The sequence below is a fragment of the Aedes albopictus genome, chromosome 3 (genome assembly GCF_035046485.1).
Source record: "Aedes albopictus strain Foshan chromosome 3, AalbF5, whole genome shotgun sequence".
Taxonomy (NCBI): Eukaryota; Metazoa; Arthropoda; class Insecta; order Diptera; family Culicidae; genus Aedes; species Aedes albopictus.
The window spans coordinates 183,889,082-183,912,462 of NC_085138.1; the positions used below are offsets into that span (position 1 = coordinate 183,889,082).

At 43.6% G+C, this 23,381-nt stretch overlaps 2 protein-coding genes across 2 annotated transcripts; both read left to right on the top strand.

Moving 5' to 3' along the window:
• The first annotated feature begins 551 nt into the window (after positions 1-551).
• LOC109398880 (sodium-coupled monocarboxylate transporter 1-like) lies at positions 552-13,213 on the top strand. Its single transcript, XM_062860609.1, has 7 exons — positions 552-1,107; positions 1,167-1,392; positions 2,941-2,992; positions 11,668-11,735; positions 11,840-11,994; positions 12,061-12,691; positions 12,747-13,213. The coding sequence occupies exons 1-7, from the start codon at positions 854-856 to the stop codon at positions 13,149-13,151; spliced, it is 1,791 nt and encodes a 596-aa protein (XP_062716593.1). The 5' UTR covers positions 552-853; the 3' UTR covers positions 13,152-13,213.
• Positions 13,214-16,454: 3,241 nt separating this feature from the next.
• On the top strand, positions 16,455-22,983 carry LOC134290481 (uncharacterized). Its single transcript, XM_062857633.1, has 2 exons — positions 16,455-17,255; positions 17,548-22,983. The coding sequence occupies exons 1-2, from the start codon at positions 16,455-16,457 to the stop codon at positions 22,981-22,983; spliced, it is 6,237 nt and encodes a 2,078-aa protein (XP_062713617.1).
• Positions 22,984-23,381: the final 398 nt, after the last annotated feature.

Consider the following 23,381-nt stretch of genomic DNA (forward strand, 5'->3'; position numbering starts at 1 on the left):
TCTAAAGGAAACCTGGAGTAAATCAATTATGGAATCCAAGAGGAATTCTCTCAAGAAAGCCAGGGAAAATACTTGAATCCCGAGAGAAAACTTATGGAGTTTTGAAATCCTACCTGTTGAATCGTCGTCAGGCTAGATAACAACTCGTTTTGATTCATTAAGCTTGCGTAGCCGTTAAATCCGGTTTGCACAGAATACAGTCGATTCCCCTATCAATAGTTAGAAGATTTCTTCTCGATTTCTGTGCGTTCAGAGTTCTGACGTAATGTTGAACTGGGTTCCCAAGATTATACCGAATTTACTTCGAAGAATAGATTTCGGACGCATTGTTATCTGACATTGTGTAACTCGCACTGATGTAACTTCTCATGAAATGATTTCATTCCATACATTAACTCCTAAATTGGCTTTGAATAGAACACACATGAGTTCACACATTGCTCAAAAAAGTAGCCTTGAAGACTTCCTTCGATGCCTTTGCGGCACATCATTCCCAGGACTCAAAAAGCAGTTGGCTCTGCTGTTTTTTTTCATATCCCATATAATCGTCCCTCCTGCCATTCGAATCTCCACCTCCTATATTTAGCAAAAACACGTGAGCCACCAGTGCGACGAAAAAGGTTGAACAATCACGAGCGGGATGTAGGACTGAAGTTACCTACTATTCTATTATCAGCGCGCAACGTCAGTGAAGGTACATGACGAATTAATCCGTTCATAAATTTGAACCATCCGCGACAGACAACATTCACCAGAGAGCTGTGTGTCGGATGGCTTGCCCTGGAAAAGTTTTCGCCGAGTCAAGTGCACCGCAGTGCAACAATTGCGGAGTGAGGTTCAGGTGCTTTCCAAAATGAGTTCAAGTTTGGCGGAGGGCCTAAGTGTGCAGGACGTTAGCCGATCGCTTCAACGGTTTGGCTTAGCTGATTATTTGGTGTTCTGTGGAATGCTGTTGGTTTGTATTGGCATAGGAATACTGTTTGGGTGGAAGGATCATACGAAGCATGCCAGGCGGCAAAGCCTTCGGAGGGGTTCGGAAGCTCTCGACTATCTGGTCGGAGGACGGCGAATGAAGATCTTTCCTGTGGCAATGTCATTAGTGGCAAGGTAAAAGAAAAATTTCAGAATAATCCTTTAAGTTCAATTGTAAATCTCGCCAATTTCAGTTTCATTTCTGGAATTGCGCTTATGGGTGCATCCACTGAGACATATTTATACGGGATGCAGTTTGCGTACATATTCTTGGGCATCATTGCAATGGGTATTGCGATGTACTTCATTTTCCTGCCCGTGTTTCAAGGCCTTCAAATAACGTCGGTCTACGAATACCTGCAGATGAGGTTCGATAGAAGGATACGCTTGCTGGGGTCAGTGCTGTTTACAGTAGCAACAGTGAGTATGTATTGGCTTTGTAAATTCGGTTGACACAACTCAAACAAAGCTTTTTTTTTATCCTCTGCTGCAGAAAACTGACCTTTTTTATTTATAGATATTTTAAATGCACACTTAGTTATGACATTAGTTAGCTATTTTCATCTGTACGGAAAGTATCCATCTTGAACATGACACAAGAATTTTGGCCAAATACAAAGCAGCAGACAATAAAAATAAGAAGATCGTGCGTCGAAAAAACAATAACTTTCAGGTTTCAGATTTCAGATTTTGTATTTTACCTCTTATAAGTACCAACTTTATTATTCAGTGAGAACATCTTAGAAGGGCGTAACTGCTTTGTAAAACAACAGCGTCTTTGAAAGTTTTCAATGGTGTTTTATGTTTTCCAAGCTAAACAGAGAAATTGTTTCTTTTAATGGTAGTGGGGTCGATTTTTGTGAGAGCAATAAAATGCTTCAGAGAGAGAAGTTGTATTAGGTATTTAAGCCCTTTTGAAATTTTGGTGCTCAATTGCTCTTGTTATTCAAGTTGATTGGTTAGTTACGCGTGGAATTATTTGTATTCACTATTTTTACGATTATTCTTTTAATACTTCGGCTAAAAACTGACTGTTACTTAATTATTGACATAATACTAGGCTTTTTGGTCAAAGATGAAGAAGTAAGCATAAATAGCCATTAATAGCAACTCAATTTAGTATTTTTTATTGGTTCTAATACAAAAAGGACAAATATGAATTCATTAAAGTGAATACAGATCAAATCATTTTCGGGGAAAACAGCTGAATTGTTGAAAACTCCAAAATACAGCATATTTCTGCGGAAAAAAAATCTATGGAATAGGGTAAAAGCTGGTGTGTAGTGCCAATTTAGCACTATTTCGAACAAAAAGCTTGCAAATGACATTTTTAATAGATGCATCATAACTAATTAATAACATTATTTCAGTTTTATGTTCAGGATTTGCCGAAAAATCTATTTTAAACAATTATTTTCCTTAAATTTTTTGCTCCTTTGCACCTATAGTGGTGGTAGTGTTCCTGTAGTGGTGGGTCCCATAAGAATTCAATGGGATGCGCCACTATAGGAACAAATGTTAAATTTTACCTCCATAATAGGAACCGTGTCCCTATAGTTGGTGCTAGTGATTCATTAGCAAAAACTGAAATAAACAATGGTTTTTACATTTTTCCTAGCAAATACAAGTGAAAAACTACCGATTAACGTTTTCGGACTTTTTATTTTGTGGTATTATTAATTTTATGCGATTATTTTTCTACAAGGAGCTACTAATAGCACCACTATTGGTACATTTACCCTACATCATAACTCGTGATAATTTGAATCTTTTGCTCTACTAGATTCATGTAAATAAAGATTGCATTAAATCAAAGTAATGTAGGTAAGTTTTTTGATAAAAAAGTGCATGGATTTTCTTATGTCAACAATTGTGTTAAAAAGAATAAATAAAAACAAGTTTGAGTTGTGCAACCTACGCTTGATATGTTCATAGGATGTTGCCTAAATGTGATTATAATATTTGCAGCTTTTACATCTACCGATAGTAATATTTGTGCCAGCGTTGGCATTCAATCAAGGTAAGCCCGAATTTGTAATCAAAAAGAAGCGTAAAAAAATCAAAAAGAACTCATCAGATTCTATCTCGTCTAATAATCACACTCACGGCTTATTTTTTTTAATTTTTGTGCCAAGTTAATATGCTGTTTTTTTCGTCACCTTTTTTTTTTAAACTTATCAATCACTTTTCATTTTTGGCGTGGAACAACACTCTCGTTATGCAATATTTTGAAGTTGGCTGGGCATACGACATTGTTTACTTTCTTGCGTTGAGCCACTCGGCTTGTTGAAAATATGTTTATGTAATTGTGTTTCGATGGTTTCGATGCTTTCCCTCCGTGCTCGAAACATGCACTCAATCTCGATGAGCTTTTAGTTTGACCAGGCAACAAACATGAGCATTATATCTGGTTTACATGGTGCAAGTGGCTTGATAAGTGACTCACTTGACGTGAACGAAAGTTGACCATGAAGAACTTTTTCATTCAAGTCAAACGAAATCATCTCACTGTTGATTGGTGGTTGATTCAAGTCACTCACCAACTCTATGTTAGTACAACATCTACCAAATTTGTTATTCCAAAGCCACGCTAAGACCTTCAGATCCTACTAATTTGTCGAAGAACCCGGGCAGAGGAGAATAGCAAGTTAATAACTACGAAATCACATAACCTGTTTTTATATCTTGTTTTGTTATTATTAAATTATCAAGGCATAGCTTTTCCATAACAAATTTCGTTGGACAATCTCATTTTGTTATAATCAAGCTATTGATGTACATTAACTAAATTATATTTAAATAACATGTTTTGTTGAAGTACAAGTTTAGTTATTGTTGTACTATTGATCAACTTATCAGCAATAGCACAACAGTAACAAGTTTTGAAATCACAGCAACAATTCGACACTCATGACCTGTCCCTTTGTGTTGTTCCATTTTTGTATTCAGTTAAGAAGGAAATTTCTGAACGACACCTTTTAAGAATTCTTTAAATAATTTTCGGATAAGCACTTGGAAGTTCTGGAGGAAGCTTTCGATAAATCCCTGGAGAAGTCTTCAAGAGAATTGCTGGCGCAATTTTCTTTGAAATTCCGAAGGGAATTCTTCTGAGCAATTTTTAGAATTCTTAGCAGAATCTTTTGAAAAACTCCTGGAGAATCCTTCGGAAAAACTCCTGGTTTTCAAAGAAGTTTTCAGAGAAATCTTTAGATGAACTTCAGGACTAATGATCACAGGGAATTCTGAAGAAATCCTTGAAGGGATTCTATGCAGGATTCTGTAGGAATTTCTAGAGGAGTCTTTAAAAATCCATGAAAGATAACGTCGAAGAACACTCGGAGAAATTTCTGGAAGATTTTTGGAGCTATTTATGAACCAAATCTGTCGACAAATTTCTGGAAGAATGTTATGACAAAGTCACTTAATAAACATAAAAGAAGTTTTTGACGGAATCCTTAGAGAAATAAATAGAGGAATTTCAGAAAAAAATATTGCAAAAAATTCTGGTGAATGTCCTGTAGGAATCATCAGAGGAAGTTCAATAGAAATTATAGCATTTTTTTTTGAGGAATCCTTGTAGAATCCAGGAGGAATATTCGACATAATTCTTGAATCCAGGGAGAAATCGGAGGAATTAAAAGAAAGTTTCCAGAAAAATTGTAATAATCTGTACAATATTTCCAATATCCCAAAAAAAAATCTGCAAAACTGTTGAGCATTCTAAAAACTCTTATGTTGAAAAAAAAAACAAAACAAAAGTCACAAATTGCTATTAACGATCAAACTTTTTCGAGTACACGTGTTGATTTCCAAACCGTGCTCCGAAAACAATTTAAGTAGAACAGTTTATAAATTATTGGTGGAAATCGAAGCTCGTCATATTTGATAATATGAAAATTTCTTAGAGTTCGATTATCTTGCGACTTCAAATCTCTTAGAATGAATTAAAAGCTGAATATAATATTTTTCGATGTTGGATAAACCTCATGTTCGAGTTTGTGAGACAAAGCGAGTAATTTTATATAATGAGTAGGGTCTTGTACCATTTAGGCAGGTGTACCTATTTTGGGCACTTGCCGCTATAACTAAGTCAATTTCAAACGGATTGATTTGAATTTTTGTATAGAGTTAGGCACGTACAGTATCTTACTCTATACAAAAACTCAAATCCATCGGTTAGAAATTGACTTAGTTATAGCGGCAAGTGCCCAAAATAGGTACACCTGCTTAAATGGTACAAGACCCTATTATAACTTATTTTGTAATGAGTTCGATATCATAGCAAATTCTGCTCTCCGATTATTATCAACAACATATTAATATCAAAATTTGTTATTGAAATATTTTCCGATTTCGCTGTTATTAAGTTGTTATTGAAACTAACAAAACAAGTTATTGAAATGGTTTAACAGAAACATTTTTTTGTTATGGAATTTTTTATTTTGCCGTTTATGACAGACAAGTTTATAGCACAATATGTTATGGTAATAACTTAGAATTAATCGATTTTATTATTCAGTTATTTTGCTCAAATAACACAGCTCCTTATGCTGTTGTTATTCGCTTCTGCTCGGGAAGGGTGCCGCCAGTGTGCCAATTAGCACTCCAGCTTTCCGCGCACGACTCGGATAGTCCCCGACGGGGGATCTACCCTACCCAACGAAGAGCTTCCCGACACTGAAACATTTCCCGAAACCGACTTATCGGGCAGATGCCAAGGTCGGTCCTACGATTCCGGTTGAAGACGGCTTCCGGTTCACAGGCACCCTGACGACCATGCTCCGGTGCTTCTTTCCGATCGCGACAGTCTCCGGCGGTGGATCTGCCTTACTCCGACAGAGAGCTCTCCCACGAAAGACGTTCTCCCGTTACCGCCCGTGTGTCATTTAGCACACCAACATCATGCACACTACTCGGATACTCCTCGGTAGTGAATCTATCCTACTCCGCCAGAGAGTACCCTGACGTAGGAAGTTCTCCCGAATACCGATCGAGAGCCATTTAGCTCCACACTTTATTCGCACGCGACACGGGTTTCCCCGGCGATGGACGCTTGACCGAACTACTACGCTTACCTCGCATTGTCTCTTCGATCTTTCATTTGCTGCCGTCGCCATTTCCACTGGAGAAACGACATTATCTCTAGCACCGCAGCGTTCACCGCATTCCACATTGCTTCGTCACTGCACATTAGCGTGGCTCAAAATACCACATGTCAAAAAGTTCGATGGGCCCCCTTCTCATTTCGTTCTATATGACGCCACGATGCTCTGGTCAAATTTTCAGCTAAATCTGTTAACATTTGGGCGGTGCTAAACTCATTTGAATTTTGTATGGGAGTTTATATGGGAAAATATCGTTTTTAGCATTTTTCTCATGAGGGGCACTATTTTTACTTAAAACACATAACCGATTGTATTGAACTATAGTCTCACATGTGCTGAAAAACTTTGTCGAAGACCGCAAAGTCATCCGAAGCTTGTAGGAAAAGATATTACACGCAGACCATCTGGTGGTGCTTAACATTTAACATGTAAAGGAATAACAACAGCAATAAAATCTCATTGAATGGGCCCGTATTGTCTAGGCTATAGCTTTTTTCGCAAGTGTCTGATCACGTAGCGGTCTTCGACAAAGTTTTTCGGCATATCCCAGGCTATATTTCTATAGGATCGATTACGTGTTTTAAGGGAAATCGGAACCCCTCAGAAGAAAACTGCAAAAAACGATGTTTTCCCATATAAACTCCCATTCAAACTTCAAACAAGTTTAGCACCGCCCTAATGTTAACGGATTTAGCTAAAAATTTGACCAGAGCATCGTGGCGTCATATAGAATGAAATAAGAAGGGGCCCATCGAACTTTTTGACATGTGGTTTTGCCATACAAGCTTGAGCCACCCTACTGCACATCCTATTCACGATATTGACCGCACTTACATATACCACCACTGCAAATCGTGATTAGCTCTCTGCGCTCCAAAGAAAAATGTGGACACACGAAAACGACGGGTTCCGGTGATTACTCGACATCTCCGCGCTCGGGGCAGAACGGTGACCCTGTGTGTCCGAACCTGTGCAGGTATTTCTTGAAGCAGTCATGATCTGACTAGAACTGCGTCAAATAGAAATTGACATCCTCATGAACTCTGTTCACCCATTTCGTCAGATTTCGAATAAGGCGGTGGGTCCACCTTGCCTTTGCTGTGGAATTCCACAGATGTGAAAGAGTGGTTTGTTTCAAAATGCAGTTACGCCCTTTTGAAATGTTGGTGCCGTTATGTTGCCACTTTTCCATCTTGGCGACCCAAGCTGCCTTCCGAGCTCCCCTTGTGCCCCTGGTTTCGTAGCACTCTTTGTCCTCTTCCAGAACGAAGGCGATAGGAACCACCATCCCGGCAATCACGCATACCACATCCGATAATATCGTGCGGTAAGCGCTCGCCACTTGCATGGCCATCAGTCTACGTACTGCAGAGCTGAACGCGATTTCTCTTCGCGTTGATTGCGGTCGCCCAAGCCGGGCCAGCGTATCTAAAGATCGACGTAGACACGCTAGCTAGTAATCGCCTCTTGCTACTGCTGATAGCTAAATTGTTGTTCCGCATGGTCCTTGATAATGCCGTGATCGCCTTGGCTGCTTTCTCGCAAGCATAATCGACGTGGCTATTGAAATTTAACCGGTCGCCGATCATTACGCCGAGATGCTTTAACTCTCACTTCGAGCCTATGGCATACTCTCCGACTGTGATTACAGCCTTCTGAACCTCCTTGCAGTTGCTGATCAGCACCAACCCCGTTTTTTTGGTGGGCTATGGTGGATAGTTTTTTCACCTACATCCGGTTCTCATCAGCATCCACCACTTCTAAGAACTCCGCAACTACCGCCAACGTGATATCATCCGCAAATCCAACAATTTTGACGCCTGTCGGTAACACCAGCTTCCGCTTTCGGCTTTCAGTCACAGAAAAGCGTTGATTGTTTTAGATCATTGCCAACGTTTCGATCCTGTGGTTTGGATCGCTTCCCAGCTTGCACTGTTAAATGCGTTCTTTACATCGATCGTGACGACGGCACAGAAGCGGTTATCACGCCGTTTTTTCGTCCTCGCTTTGTCGGCCATAGCAACAACCGTTTGGATGGCATCTATCGTTGACCGGAATCCGAATTGCATTCCCAACAGACCCTGCTCTCCTTCTGTGAATGTTGTCAGTCTTTTGAGGATGACTCTTTCCAGCAGCTTGCTCGGTAAGTATACAGCAAGCATATTGGCAGAAACAAACCTGATTCACCAGCGGGCTTGCTTGGTTTCGGTAGCAGCACTAATTATTGTCTCTTTCACTGAGATGGAAAACATCCCTCATCCAAGAGGATCTGCAGAGACGTTCGGAACATGCCAGGGTTGACCTTGATAGCAGTTCTGAGCCAATGAGAGTCTAATAGAGGTGTGGAAGAAGATACTTCGTGTGCGTGAGATCCGTGTCTGGTGCAAAACATGCCACTACTACAAGCAAAGCCAGCTCCCATAAGAACGTGTGTCAAATAGTGACGTCACTATTTGTGTTTACATTTTTCTTTGCTTACTAATACATAGCCATCTCTTCTTCTTCCCCACCTGTAATATACTCTCATTGGTTCTGAGCGCTATATACGGAATACCATCCGTGTCGGGCGTTTTCTTTACCTTCATCTTCTTGGCTGCTGCTATGAGCTCGTCGTTGGTAATATTCACTCTCTCCTCGCCTCCATGGCCGTATGGCCCTTCGACGATAACTTGCAGCTTCTTTGGACATGCCTCGGCGGGTACCGCTGGGCCTCTGATGTTGGCCATGGCCACTCTGTATGTGTCTCCCCACGGGTTTGCATTCGCAACACGGCACAACTCCATGAAGCTCGTTTTCTTGCTTCGCTTGATCTCGTCTTTCAAAGCAGCTTTCACGGCCCGCAGCACAACTCTTCGTTCTTCTCTCTAGCCGTCGGTTCTGACTCTTTGCATTCGTGTCCTGGCTTTGAGGCATGTTTTCCGGAGGTCGTGGATCGCCTCATTTCACCAGTGTGCAGGGCGACGTCTGTGACTCGGCTCGATCTTATATGGTATGGTTGTGTCGCATGCTCGTACCAACGCTGCTGTTAGCTTCTCGGGCATCAGATCTGACCCTAGATCAGATCTGAACAGCTCCTTATTGAACTGCTTTGTCTTCCACATTCGATCGTGAGGTTGCCTTCCAGTCCGTGTACTCCGACACTATACCGACCCTCCTGGTGGTCGCTGTTAGCGTATCCGTCGCAAACCCTCCAATTCATGTTTCCCGCAAGCACTGGGCTACAGAAGGTGACATCGATAATCGATTCTCGACCATCCCTTCGGTAGGTGCTGATGCTTCCTTCGTTAGCCAAATCTACGTCGAGCTTTGGTGAAGCGGTTGCCCCACTCAACCGTCCAGCCGTTAAAGCCAGCTCGTCGGTTAGCTCATCTAGCATTTGGTTGAACACTTCTATCAGACGGCCGGCTCCAGAGGCACGTTATCCTCCATTTGGGACATTTGTGCCATTGTGAACTGTTCTACTGTCCATCAAAAACTCCATTGATTTTGGCGATCACGAAGCCTTTGTTTGTCTGGTACACTACTTCCTGTGTGGGATACTTCCCCATCGTCCAACTAGCAGCTGTCTTCGCCTTATCCGCGATCCAGTTGCCATCTCCAGTTGGTATACGATACGGCTCAGAAAGGACAGCCATATCGCACTTCGACTCCGATACGGATTGCCACAGCTACTGCTGTGTCGCAGTAGTTGAGGATCAGTTGAGTTACCTACATTGCATTGCGGTTTAGCACCTATCACCTGCTGGGTATCGAGGGCCTCCCGTCGCGTGTCTGTTGCGACTTTTGTCGACGCAAAACAGACATCTCTGTTCGTTGCTGCAGTCTTGCGCCTTGGGACCTTCCTGTCCGCACCACCTGCCCAGCTTACTTTTGTCGATTCCTTTGATGTTCCACGCCAGATACCTGTAGCACCCTTCCGGTCACTGGGAGAATCTCAGTGGGCATACTGAACAACCAACTTTGATTTTTCCAATTGTCATCGCTTTGTTGTCTCGTCCAAATCCTTGCATTAGATCGTCGCTTCGGAACACATGGCTTTTACTTGAACCTTTTCACCCATTACTGTCTCCGTTAGCTCTTTGTACGCTGAGCTTCTGTTTTTCGAGTCTTTTTTTTTGAAGAATATGTCTCCTGCCTGGATTCGTCTGATGTTCTGGACGTCTGCCCAAAGTTCTTGAGTTGCGGAACCGTTCTCATGGCCCGCAAGACTTCAGCGTACGTATCTTTGCTGGTTTTCAGTATGACCGCTTCACCTTTCTTCCTCCTCCAGATAGGTTTTTACGTTTTGGGGCTATCTAATGTTTCATCGGATTTCCAACGAAACGTGATGCTTACGCGTTCATTTTTTAGAATGTGACAAATTGGCGTTGCATTTTTTCGACATTGTTCAGAACAAACTACCTGTTTTTATTTCCCTATATCGTCCCCTTAATGCTAGAACTAGGTAACTCGAAAATCATAGTTTCGAGAAAAACGACTTTGAAAATTTTACAATTTTTCATGCAGTTGTTCTAAAGGTATGGAGCCTTCAAAATAATTATTTTTCAGCATTGATTGCTTATTCAGCTTCTAGTCTTTCTGATACAAGAAAAAGTTTTGAACTATTTTGGTTTAAACCTTTAAATTAAACAATAAATGGTTGAAAAATTGTCCAGTTACCTAGTTATAGCACTCAAAATGCAACATAAATAATGAAGGGAATGTTCTGAGATACCTAGTTTTTACCACTATTGATATCATTCTTTTTAGTTTTCTTGTTGCAGTATGCAAATTTGAAAGGGTTTACAGATTGAAATTGACGTGTAATTACTGAATTTGTTAGGATGCCTGCTATATCACCACATGACACCTCGAAATGTTCATAAAATAATAGTCTACGAATAATCACAGTTTTTAGCTAAATCACTACAAGTAAAATGTTTTAAGTTTTTAGGCCTAAAATAAAAAACAGTAATAGATTTTCAATCTACTAACAAAAGAATGACTAGTAACATTCCCACGTTCAAGCGTCCGATAACTTTTAACCTGTGCGGTTGAAAATCGATATGATTTTCTTAGTTACCTAGTTATAACACTCAGTTCTTGTATTCTACACTGAGATACCTAGTTTTGAAATTGGTGAATATTTTCGTCGTTTATAATCGTATTTCATTGGTCTTTGGATATATTATAGAGCTCAAAAAGCTCGATATAATGGTATATTCAACTCAAAAACGTCAAATTTCGAGTTACCTAGTTCTAGCATTAAGGGGACGATATATAGTCCGAGTTGTCGGAACCATCCTTCGCGTCGCCCATGAGGATCCTGATGTAACTTTTTGGAATCTTATCCATGACAGCACGTAATCGTTACAAGCCAGTGCAATTCATTTTTAAGAAAAATAGAGTCGTTTGACTGTATTAGAATCCGGGTTATGTGATTAAGGGCCGATTTCTTCACCTCGGCTTAACCGGTAAGCCAGGCTTACCCATACAGTTAAACCTGGCTTAACGCTTAAGCCAGGGTGAAGAAATTGCCCCTAAATGTCTTTCTATCAACAGTCTTTGTGTCTATTATTGTATGTATAATTTTACATTCTTTCTATTTCAGTCTCTGGCGTCAATGTCCACTTCATTACTTCAATTGTCTGTACAGTTTGTATTTTTTACACCGGTGTGGTAAGTATCTTTAACTGTATGTGGTTAGAAAATATTATTGTAATAAACGCGTTTTTGATTGTAAAACTTGAATGAAATTGGCAAACAATATTTTCGATTTCCAGGGTGGCATCAAGGCAGTCGTTTGGACCGACGTGGTGCAGACCGTTGTTATGGTTGGTGCTCTGATACTGATTGTCATTAAGGGAACAGCTGACATTGGAGGACTTGGAGTACTTATCGAAAGGAATTTGGCTAGCGGAAGAATCGAACCACCCAAGTATTCACGGTCATGTGTGATCCTTTTTTAACGATTTTCTGAATGTGACTTATTTTGCGCTTACAGTTTCAACTTGGATCCCACAGAACGCACTACAATCTGGGCGATTTTCTTCGGCGGTGGATCATTCTGGATAGCGAAAAACTCGATCCACCAAATGATGATTCAGAGGTATCTGTCGTTGCCATCCCTAGCCGATGCTCGAAAGGCTCTGATCCTGTTCACTATCGGAATGATTTGCCTGATGATGACCTGCTTCTACAACGGTTTACTCATCTATGCCACATTCCACGATTGCGACCCATTGACAACGAAGCTGGCCAAAGAGAAGGACCAGTTGCTACCGATTCTAGTGATGAAAGTTTTCGGAGATTACCCCGGAATGGCGGGTCTATTCATTTCAGGAATCTTCAGTGCCTCATTGAGCTCTCTATCGACCGGACTGAATTCTTTGGCAGCAGTTGTCCTGGAGGACTTTGTCAAACCCTTTCTGGGATTCGACCTGACGGAACGCCAAACGCGCTATTTGATGAGAGGAACTGTGCTTCTCTTTGGGGTTATTGCTGTAGCTCTTGTGATGGTTGTGGAGAAACTTGGAACCGTTCTGCAGCTCTCAATGAGTTTAGTCCCTATATCTTTGGGACCACTGCTGGGAGTATTTCTAATGGGGATGCTCCTTCCCTGGATCAATGCTAAGGTAATCTCATATGCTTTACAATATTTCAGACGTACTTGAATGACTGTTTTTGCAGAGCGCCCTTGCTGGAACATGCACGGGCTTGCTGACCATGTCGTACATCGTCATTCGAGCGCAAATATCAATCGCCATGAAGGAGATTTCACATCCCATCAAACCACTATCGGTTGCGGGCTGCACTTACGCCTTTACTAATATTACAAAACCTCTAGATGAGACGAATCACATCCCAACAGAAAAATCCATCCACCATGTGTCATTTCTGTTTTACACATTGATAGGGGTTTTCAGTACATGTGTCTCCGGCATTATATACAGCTTTATTTTTGGTCAACAAAACATTTCCGAAATGGACCCGCTGTTGGTGGCCCCATTCTTAAGAAGCGCAGTATTCCCCAAGCGACCTACCCCCATAACTGCCGTTGTACATAGTTTCGAAAAAATAGACACAAAATTGTAGGGAAAACATGAAAATACAATTAAAAAAATCGACACAGGTTACATCACCGTTACTTTTTATTTATTTATAAACATGTCGAAATTCCTATGATCTTACTATTAATGAGTAAGTTTCGGAGCATCCCTAACATTTTTTAATATATGTTATGGGGAGTTGTGAAACCTGCTCAGCAGACACTAGAATATTGCTCAGTTAGTGGAAGACTGGTACCTCTTTTGACGCTAACGAAAAGTGACTATCATCCAATCTCATCGTCGCTCCGGGACTACCAAAAGGTTTTGCTTCGGAAAAAAAACTCGATGCCAGTTCGTTCCCACTGTGTAAGATGTCTTATTCTGCAGCTATGCACATCGTTTCTCGCACTTTTAGCAGGATACCGGAATGCCTTGGGCTTCCCAATTGACCCAACAGTGGCGTAGCCAGAAATTGTCTCTGGGAGGGGTTTTCAACGATCAATGATACCTTTTTTGACTTGATACTTACATTTTGTAAACAGTAATGAGCAACTGTATTAGTGGCTTCAAATCAGCGGCGCAGCCGAAAATTTTTTTCGTTGCATAGCGCTTTATACTGAAAATTTGTTCCACAAATTTTGGCTCTGGGGGGGGTTTTAACCCTAAAACCCCCCCCGTGGCTACGCCAGTGTGACCCAACCATTCCCTATTATATCATCAAGAGGCATTGAAGAGCCAACACTACGCCTGCTTCTCGTTGCACCAACAGCATCAATAATCGAAACTGAATGCATCGCAATTGGGTTCTTTAACCCGGGAGCGGTTACGTCGTGTACTGGATACATGCACCATGAAAAATGCACGCTTGTGGTAGACATCTTGAGCGTGATGTCGCAGAAGGCAATCAAAGGCGCGACTGCTCGAGGGTTTCGCATAAACTTAATCTCCAGCCAAAAAATTGTCCTGAAACTATACTGCATATACTACATGATCGCATAGTCGACGTAACCACCATTGCATTGACGAAGTCAGCATACACAAGCTAATATCCGACGCATATGCGTTTATGTGATCAGTTTTATTCTATACAACACAAGATCTTACCTTCAGTTAGATGTCAACATGGAAAGAAACCTTGAACTTCCAATTATTCATTGCTAACATTTCAAAACTGTGTTGAAAACTACAGTGGCGCTTACGTCAACTATGCGAATATGGGCAGTATATTTAAAGTCCAAGTTGAAGAAGAAGAGCGTAGGTGAGGTGAACGTTGGATTCAGGTTGGCTTTCTACTCCGAAGAGTTGTTGCTTGTTCTGTGGTGAAGTAGGTTAACGCGCCTTGACTAGTGAACTTGGAGAGTCATGAGTTCAAATCCCATCAGAACAGCGTATTTTTTCGTCAATTTTCCGTTCCAATTTGTTTATTTTCAATACATTTGTACCTATAGCCGGGGCCCGTGGCGTAGTGGCTACACATTGTTACCGACAGGTAAAATTTTGTGTTATTATGGGTGCGAGTGTGTAGGGATGATTTTGTAAGCTAGGTCAACTCAACGGTTAATTTAAATCTTGCTGTGGGTGGCTGACATAACAAAAACTAGGAGTGGGTAATGTCTGAGACATAACCGCAATGTTGACGTAGGACAAAGGCTGGAACGACTTTTATATTCTCATAATACAATGTTTGTTGTTATGATAATACAAATGGGTGGACTGATGTGTTGAGTAAAGTTGTTGTGTGATCGATCGCTTTCGCTGAACGCATTCATAACCCAACAATCATTTTTGCTGTATAAAAGTAAAACAAATCACTCTTAAGCTAACTTAAGCTCAAGAAGCTGTTATTCAGCTTGTTCGGTTACTTGGGAAGATTTTGACTAGTTCAAGAGTTATTTCGTTTTGAAGAGAAATGATCAATTTACTCTTCTACGAGAGAATTTTCATCGAGCGGATAAAATTATTAGATAATTGAACGGCGTTAGATAGATCCTTTACGTTGTTTTCATCTGGGAAGAACATATTAGTGGCCGACTTCACTATTGCTGAACTACCAAGCTTTCAGTCTGGCGCTTTTAATTACCGAAACATAACTCTTGAGAAATCATTTTCGCTGATCCTGAAAAAGACCGTTTATAAAACGGAAGATTTTTGCAAGACAATTATTGCATGAATTCATCACGCAATGCGAGTTGATTTTACTCATACTGAATGCGGCCGTTTGCTGTCGTGGATGAGATTTCTGGTGCTGCCACCACGATAGCCGAGAGTCATCGCTGAGTTTGTGTGAAGCTGCCTAGCTGGGAGGTGACATCTCCCTTCTCCTTGATTGATCCAAGGAAAATGACGAAAGTTAACAGAGGAAACAGCTGTTATGCCCCTAGATTAACAGATGAAGCTCCTCCCATTCGGCGGGCTTTCCAGTTTATTCCGTTTGCATGACCCGTCCACATTGTGTAAGATGCTTCAAACGACTAATCAACCGTTCTTTGAGACAATTTCTAATCGAACGGATGAACTAACCGAAATATTGAAAAGTTAATGTAGCGGGAGACGTTACAGGCGTTAGTGGCACAGAAAAAATACTCAACAGGGATCGCTGCGGCACTGACAAACCGCTTGTCACCGAACAACTGTGTTAGCTAACTGCAATAGATGAATTGTCAAACCGAGAACGAAGATGAAATTTGTAGAAGAACAACAGCAAGTGAAATGTGGTCTGTGCGAATTTGTTATGAAAATGACTAGTTTCTAATTAAATTGAATTTATTGAATTCGAAAGCTATAAAGAAGATTAGGTTTCTAAAATTTACATAAAAAAAACCTTAAAGTTGAGTAAGTTATCATGCAAATATTTCCTATAAATTTGCTTATCAATAATACTTACATTTCTAGGTTAGTTTCATGCACAGCTTACACCTATGTTAGTCGAATTGAATTAAATTATTTGCTAAAGTTTTCCTACTGATATACTGTAAGTAATTGATAAAGCTCATGATCATACTCATGTCTTAGACATAAAACAAACTTACATTAGGTGGACAGACAAAAGACACCGTAAAGGACGGCTACAAAGACGTAGAGGACGTAGACCGTAGAGAGAGGTTACAGATTTGTGAGTATTCATGTAGTGTCAGTACGGAAATTATGTATTAACATCTCCAAAATTATGTTTTAGCTTTAAAGCCTATTCCCAGTCGCTGAAATACATTGGAATTGCTATAAGAACTGTGCCGAATTCTTCCTCGTCTTGCGCCGTGCCCACAAACTTTAAAGAAATCTCCTCGTTGGAGTTGTGTTTCTGTGTACAGAGAGATTGGTTCATAGAGGTCACATAGAGGACGAATCGATGATGCCCACCACTACGCGAGCTGCTGCGAAGGCCACTGCTGGGGGATCCCAGGACATTTGCGAGAGATGCAAAACTCCTCATCACGTAGCAGAAATGGTAGCCTGTGACCGATGTCGTCGTTGGTACCATCGTGCGTGTGCGGAGGTGGCGGAGAGCTTCAACGGTAAGTGGACATGCAAGGATTGTACTTCCATAGTGACGATCAGTGGAGCCTCGATTTCGGGAAGAACCAGTAGCACATCTCGGTCATCACGGGTTCAGCTACAACTCATGCGACTGGAAGAGGAGAAAAGGGCCCAGGAGAAACTGATCCAGGAACAGCAGGAGCAGGATCGTATCCTGCAGGAGAAGGCTCGGGCCGCGAAAGCTGCGCTAGATAAAAGGTACCTCGACGAGAAGTATGCCCTGCTTCTAGCTGATGCTGAAGACGACGATGCTGGGAGCCACAGGAGTCGTCGCAGCCGTTCGAGCAGGAGCAGTCAGGTGAGAATGTGGATCGACGGACTGGATGAAGCTGCCGGGGGGAATCCAATCCCACAGCACGTAGAGGACATCTTTCCGCCGATTACGATTGGCAGTGAGGTCAACGTACCCGTCGGCGGAATACTCGCGAAATATACAGGAGCAGTTCGTAAAATTCCACCAAATCCATCGGTAGTTGGGACAAGCGATGAAAATCAACAACGATCATCCAGGCCGGCAATCGACTGGCTCGCCGATAACGTTGGTACTGAGGGTATGAGTACCTCAGCCGGTATGAAGAACCCGATCACAGCGTCCACTCCGATTCGATTGGATGGTGTAGGTAGGCAACCGACCACACGAAGCGTACTACAAACGCAATCATCGTTGTACATACAACCAGTGTTTACACAGCCAGTGTATACACAGTCGGTGATTGCACAACCTATGCAACCTCCACCCGTTCGGCCGAAGCTCGTACCACGACCGCCACTACCAACGTTCTTGTTTCAAGAACCAATTTCAAGGCCATCAGCTGATCACGTACGTTCGTCGCTCCCACCGATAAGTGAATCACCGCTGCTACAGTCGAGAGTCGGACAGCGTACACAGATGCCCTCATCGTACACAGATGCACACATCTCGAGCGTTTGTATCGCCACCGTCGCAGCAACCGCAGGTAGTGCAGTCACCGGTTGATGCTTCCATCCAGTTAGCAGAGCACATATCGAGCATGCAACTACCACCAACGACACGGGCGTCGTTCTCTCAGCTGTCGTCTCGGAAGCCACGCACACTTGCGTCGGTGATGTGTGATCAGTTAGTGGAACAATCGCAGCCCCCATCTGTGTTGCGAGAATCAATTTCGTACACCCCGCAACCACAGCATCCATCCGATCCGGAGAGATTGGCATCGCGATCACCGGTCCAGCAGACGACGTCGTCAGTATCGCTACAACAACAGAGCGAGCAACATGCTGCCCAACTGCAGCAGATACAAGATCAGCAATCGATGTGGGGACAATTCCAGCAGCAGTTATCGGCCAGACAAGTGGTGCCGAAGGAGCTTCCAGTTTTTACTGGCTGCCCCGAAGAATGGCCACTTTTTATTAGCAGCTTCTGTAATTCCACAGCGATGTGTGGATATTCTCAAGCTGAGAATTTAATGCGACTGCAAAAATGCCTTAAGGGCAGAGCATTAGAGGCCGTTCGGAGTAACCTTTTGCTGCCATCTTCGGTCCCGAAAGTGATGGAAACACTTGAAACATTGTTCGGGAGCCCAGAGCGACTAGTCCAGTCGCTGCTCAACAAAGTGCGCGGAGTTCCTACTCCGAAGGCTGAAAGGCTCGAGAGCCTGGTGAACTTCGGCTTGGTCGTGCAAAACCTAGTCGGTCATTTGAAGGCTGCCAACCAGCAAGCCCATCTGTCCAATCCAACTTTACTGCAGGAGCTGGTGGATAAGTTGCCACCACACCTTCGACTGGACTGGGCATTATTCAAAAGGAACTGTGGTGTCGTCGATTTGGGAACGTTCTGCGACTACATGAGTGCCAGCACGTCAGCAGCGAGTGATGTGGCCCACTTCACGGATTTTGACGGACCTCGCGCTGTTGGAAACGAGAAACCGAGGAGGGAGAAGGCCTACATCAACGCTCATGTGTCGACCGAACCACGGAGATTCGAGCAGCATGGAAAGAAAGTGGATACCCAAGAGAGACCTTGCTATGTCTGCCAGAGCGTGAAGCACCGAATAAGGGACTGCAACAAGTTCAAGTCCATGTCGTTCGGGGATCGCATGAAGGCGGTAGAAAGTCACAAACTTTGCTTGGTTTGTCTGGTGCCACATGGAAAATGGTCTTGCAAATCCACTCGTACCTGTGGAATTGGAGACTGCACAAAAAAACATCATCCTGCGCTGCACCCAAGTCAACAATTGGCGGCCAAACCAACGACTTCCGAAAATTCTGCTGCGCGGTCAAAAACCGATGCCGTCGTGAACATCCATCGTTGGAATCACAAAACTACGATTTTCCGTATAGTACCAGTGGTATTGCACGGAAAAGCAGCCAAGATTTCTACCTTTGCGTTCCTCGACGAAGGCTCATCATCTACACTGATTGACCAGGAGGTAGCTGACCTCTTGAACCTTGAGGGTAAACGGCAACCGCTGTGCCTCACATGGACTTCGAAGGTTTCCCGTCATGAAAGTGATTCTAGGATGGTTTCACTGAGGATTTCTGGGAAAGAAGACAGCGAAAGTTTCCCTCTGTTGGATGTTAGCACTGTGCGTCAGCTGGATCTTCCGGTGCAGACACTACAGTACGATGAATTGTCGCGTCGGTACACGTATTTGGCCGGACTTCCGGTTAAAAGCTACAAGGACGCTATTCCGAGAATCCTGATTGGATTGGACAACATAAAGCTGTCGTTGCCTATCAAGATACGAGAAGGGCGGCACAGCGAACCAGTGGCAGCGAAAACTAGGTTGGGATGGACTGTCTTCGGAAGCACTGACGGCACTAAAGTGAATTTTCGGTCCCCAGTATTGCACATCTGCAAGAGCACAGAGGAAACCGACCTACACGACCTGGTAAAAGGTTACTTTGCAATGGAGAACCTTGGCGTTTCCGTAGCTGATGGACCAGAAGCAGAAGAAGATCGACGAGCGAAGGAGATTCTACGGCGAACGACGATCAAGCGTGCTGACGGACACTATGAAACCGGATTACTGTGGCGGTACGATTCAGTGGAATTACCATCGAGCTACGGCATGGCCGAACGTCGTTTGCTTTGCCTGGAGCGGAAGCTGAGATCTAATCCAGAACTGCAAGCGAGCTTGGAAAGGCAAATTTCCGAATACCAGGATAAAGGCTATGCTCACAAAGCAACGCCTCAAGAGTTGGCAAATAGTGATCCACACCATACATGGTATCTCCCACTAGGAGTGGTAACGAACCCACGCAAGCCAGGGAAAGTGCGTATTATCTGGGACGCGGCCGCCAAGGCAAATGGCGTGTCTCTCAATGATGTTCTGTTAAAGGGCCCAGACCTTCTCACGTCGTTGCCAGGGGTATTGTGCCGCTTTCGTCAGCGAGAAGTGGCGGTTGCGGGTGACATCCGCGAAATGTATCACCAGCTGAAGATACGAAAGGAGGACTGTCAGGCACAGCGCTTTCTCTACCGAAGCGACCCGTCTCAGAAACCGGACGTTTTTGTGATGGATGTAGCGACCTTCGGCTCGACTTGTTCGCCTTGCTCGGCAAACTTCGTTAAGAACAAAAACGCGCTGAAGTGGAAGGAGGAACATCCAGAAGCGTCATCAGCAGTAATAGAGAATCACTATGTGGACGACTACCTGGACAGTCGCGATACGGAGCAGGACATGGCAGACTTGGCGTCAGACGTACGGAAGATTCAGGCGGAGGCTGGATTCGAGCTACGAAACTGGCGATCGAATTCAAAAAAGGTATTGCAGTCTCTTGGAGAAGATGCGGCGATGCCAATAAAGGAATTCAGCGCTGACAAGGAAAGTCAGGTGGAGCGTGTTCTAGGAATGGCGTGGTTACCGGATGAAGATGTGTTCGTGTACTACGTCAAGCTGCCGGACGAAACCGAGGTCATCACGAAACGCAATATCCTGAGGTTTGTCATGAGCGTGTTCGACCCGCTCGGATTGATTTCGCACCTGCTCGTGCACGGTAAGGTAATTGTGCAAGATCTGTGGAGAGCTCAAGTAGGATGGGATGACGCTATCCCAACAGAAATACAGCAAAGCTGGGTCCGGTGGATCGAGCATCTGTCCAGGTTGGAAAAACTTCGTATTCCACGATGCTATTTTTCTGGATACGATCCGGATAGTTTTCGTTCACTGCAGCTCCATATATTTGTGGATGCAAGTGAGAGCGCTTTCGCTTGCGTCGCCTATTTCCGCATAGTCGACCGTGGCCAGCCGAGGTGCGCTTTGGTAGCCTCAAAAGCCAAAGTGGCTCCATTGAAGCCACTATCAATCCCACGATTAGAGCTGCAGGCAGCTGTTATTGGAAGTAGAATAGCAAAATCCGTCGCAGAATATCACACGATGCCCGTAAGTCGCAGGTTCTTCTGGAGCGACTCCAAAACTGTGCTTTCCTGGATCGGATCAGACGCCCGGAAGTATCGGCAGTACGTAGCAGTACGAATTGGTGAAATCCTGGAAGAAACTCAGCCTGGTGAGTGGTACTGGGTGCCTACGAAACACAACGTTGCGGATGAAGCCACCAAATGGGGGAAAAGCCCAGATTTTCATCAGGACAGACGATGGTTCACAGGACCGGACTTTCTCTTCCAGTCGGAGGATGGGTGGCCACAGCAGCAGATACCGTTAGCCAACACGGAGGAAGAACTACGAGTTGTGAATGTGCATCGAGCAAAGGTAGTAGAGCCGTTCATCGAATGCAACCGGTTCTCCAAATGGGAGCGAATACTCCGTACCACAGCATATGTCTATTCGTTCATTGATCGATGCCGGGACTTCGGTAAGCAAGGGGCTTCGCGAACCAAACATGGATTGACGCAGGAAGACATGCAGCGAGCAGAGAAAGCTTTGTGGCGGCTTGCTCAAGCCGACGCCTACGCCGAAGAGATAAACGTCCTGCGGAAACAGCAAGAATCAGGCGAACATAGCTCGTTGAAACTCGACAGAAGCAGCACGATTCGTCAACTATCACCGTTTTTGAACAAGTTCGGCGTGGTTCGTATGGCGGGACGAACTGAAGCTTCGCCGGTGGCAAGTTACGATGCGAAGTTCCCAGTAATCTTGCCGACAAATCATCGCCTGACTGAACTTCTAATCGACTGGTACCACAGACGATTCGGCCACCATAGCAACGAAACTGTGGTCAATGAAATTCGTCAGCGCTATCACATTTCCACTCTACGGACGGTGGTGCGCAAAGTTGCAAAAGGGTGTCAGTGGTGCACAGTGAACAGGGCGCTTCCTGTGGTACCTAGGATGGCTCCTCTACCGGAAGTACGTGTCACTCCGTTCGTGCGTCCATTCTCACTGGTCGGCATCGATTACTTCGGCCCATATATGATAAAAATTGGCCGAAGTCAGGTGAAGCGTTGGGTGGCACTCTTCACGTGCTTAGCCATTAGAGCGGTACACCTAGAAGTAGCCGCCTCACTATCCACCGAGTCATGCAAGTTAGCTCTGCGGCGTTTCATCGCTCGTCGCGGCGCACCATTGCAAATCTTCTCCGACCATGGGACAAATTTCGTCGGCGCCAGTCGAGAGTTGGCTGGTCAAGTAGCGGCTACGAACCAAGAGTTGGCGGAGACTTTCACAGATGCCAACACCCGTTGGTTTTTTGTCCCACCATTTTCCCCACACATGGGTGGTGCCTGGGAACGGATGGTCAGAGCAGTCAAGGCAGCAATGGAGTCGATTAACCATGCCCGTGCGCCGTCTGAAGAAGTTTTCATGACAGTAATTTGTGAAGCAGAGTCAATGGTCAACTCCAGACCGTTGACATACGTCCCACTGGAAACATCAGATCAGGAGGCTTTGACTCCGAACCATTTTATTCTCCTCAGTTCGAATGGAGTCAAACAGCCGGAGAAAGTCCCCACTACAGAAGGAGAATCACTTCGAACCGGCTGGAACTTGTGTCGCTTTATCCTGGATCAGTTCTGGGTACGGTGGATTCGAGAATATCTTCCGGACTTGACTCGGCGAACCAAGTTTCACGAAGAGGTCAAGCCTATACAGGAAGGAGACGTAGTGTTCATTGTTGGAGAGACGACTCGGAATCGATGGCCTCGAGGTAAGGTGGTGAAAGATATTCCAGGAAAAGATGGTCGCATCAGGCAGGTGGATGTGCAGACAAGTTCCGGAGTTCTACGCCGTCCAGTGGCAAAGCTAGCTATACTGGACGTACTACCAACAGGTAATCCTGCTGGATCGGAGCAGCATTACGGAGAGGGGAATGTAGCGGGAGACGTTACAGGCGTTAGTGGCACAGAAAAAATACTCAACAGGGATCGCTGCGGCACTGACAAACCGCTTGTCACCGAACAACTGTGTTAGCTAACTGCAATAGATGAATTGTCAAACCGAGAACGAAGATGAAATTTGTAGAAGAACAACAGCAAGTGAAATGTGGTCTGTGCGAATTTGTTATGAAAATGACTAGTTTCTAATTAAATTGAATTTATTGAATTCGAAAGCTATAAAGAAGATTAGGTTTCTAAAATTTACATAAAAAAACCTTAAAGTTGAGTAAGTTATCATGCAAATATTTCCTATAAATTTGCTTATCAATAATACTTACATTTCTAGGTTAGTTTCATGCACAGCTTACACCTATGTTAGTCGAATTGAATTAAATTATTTGCTAAAGTTTTCCTACTGATATACTGTAAGTAATTGATAAAGCTCATGATCATACTCATGTCTTAGACATAAAACAAACTTACATTAGGTGG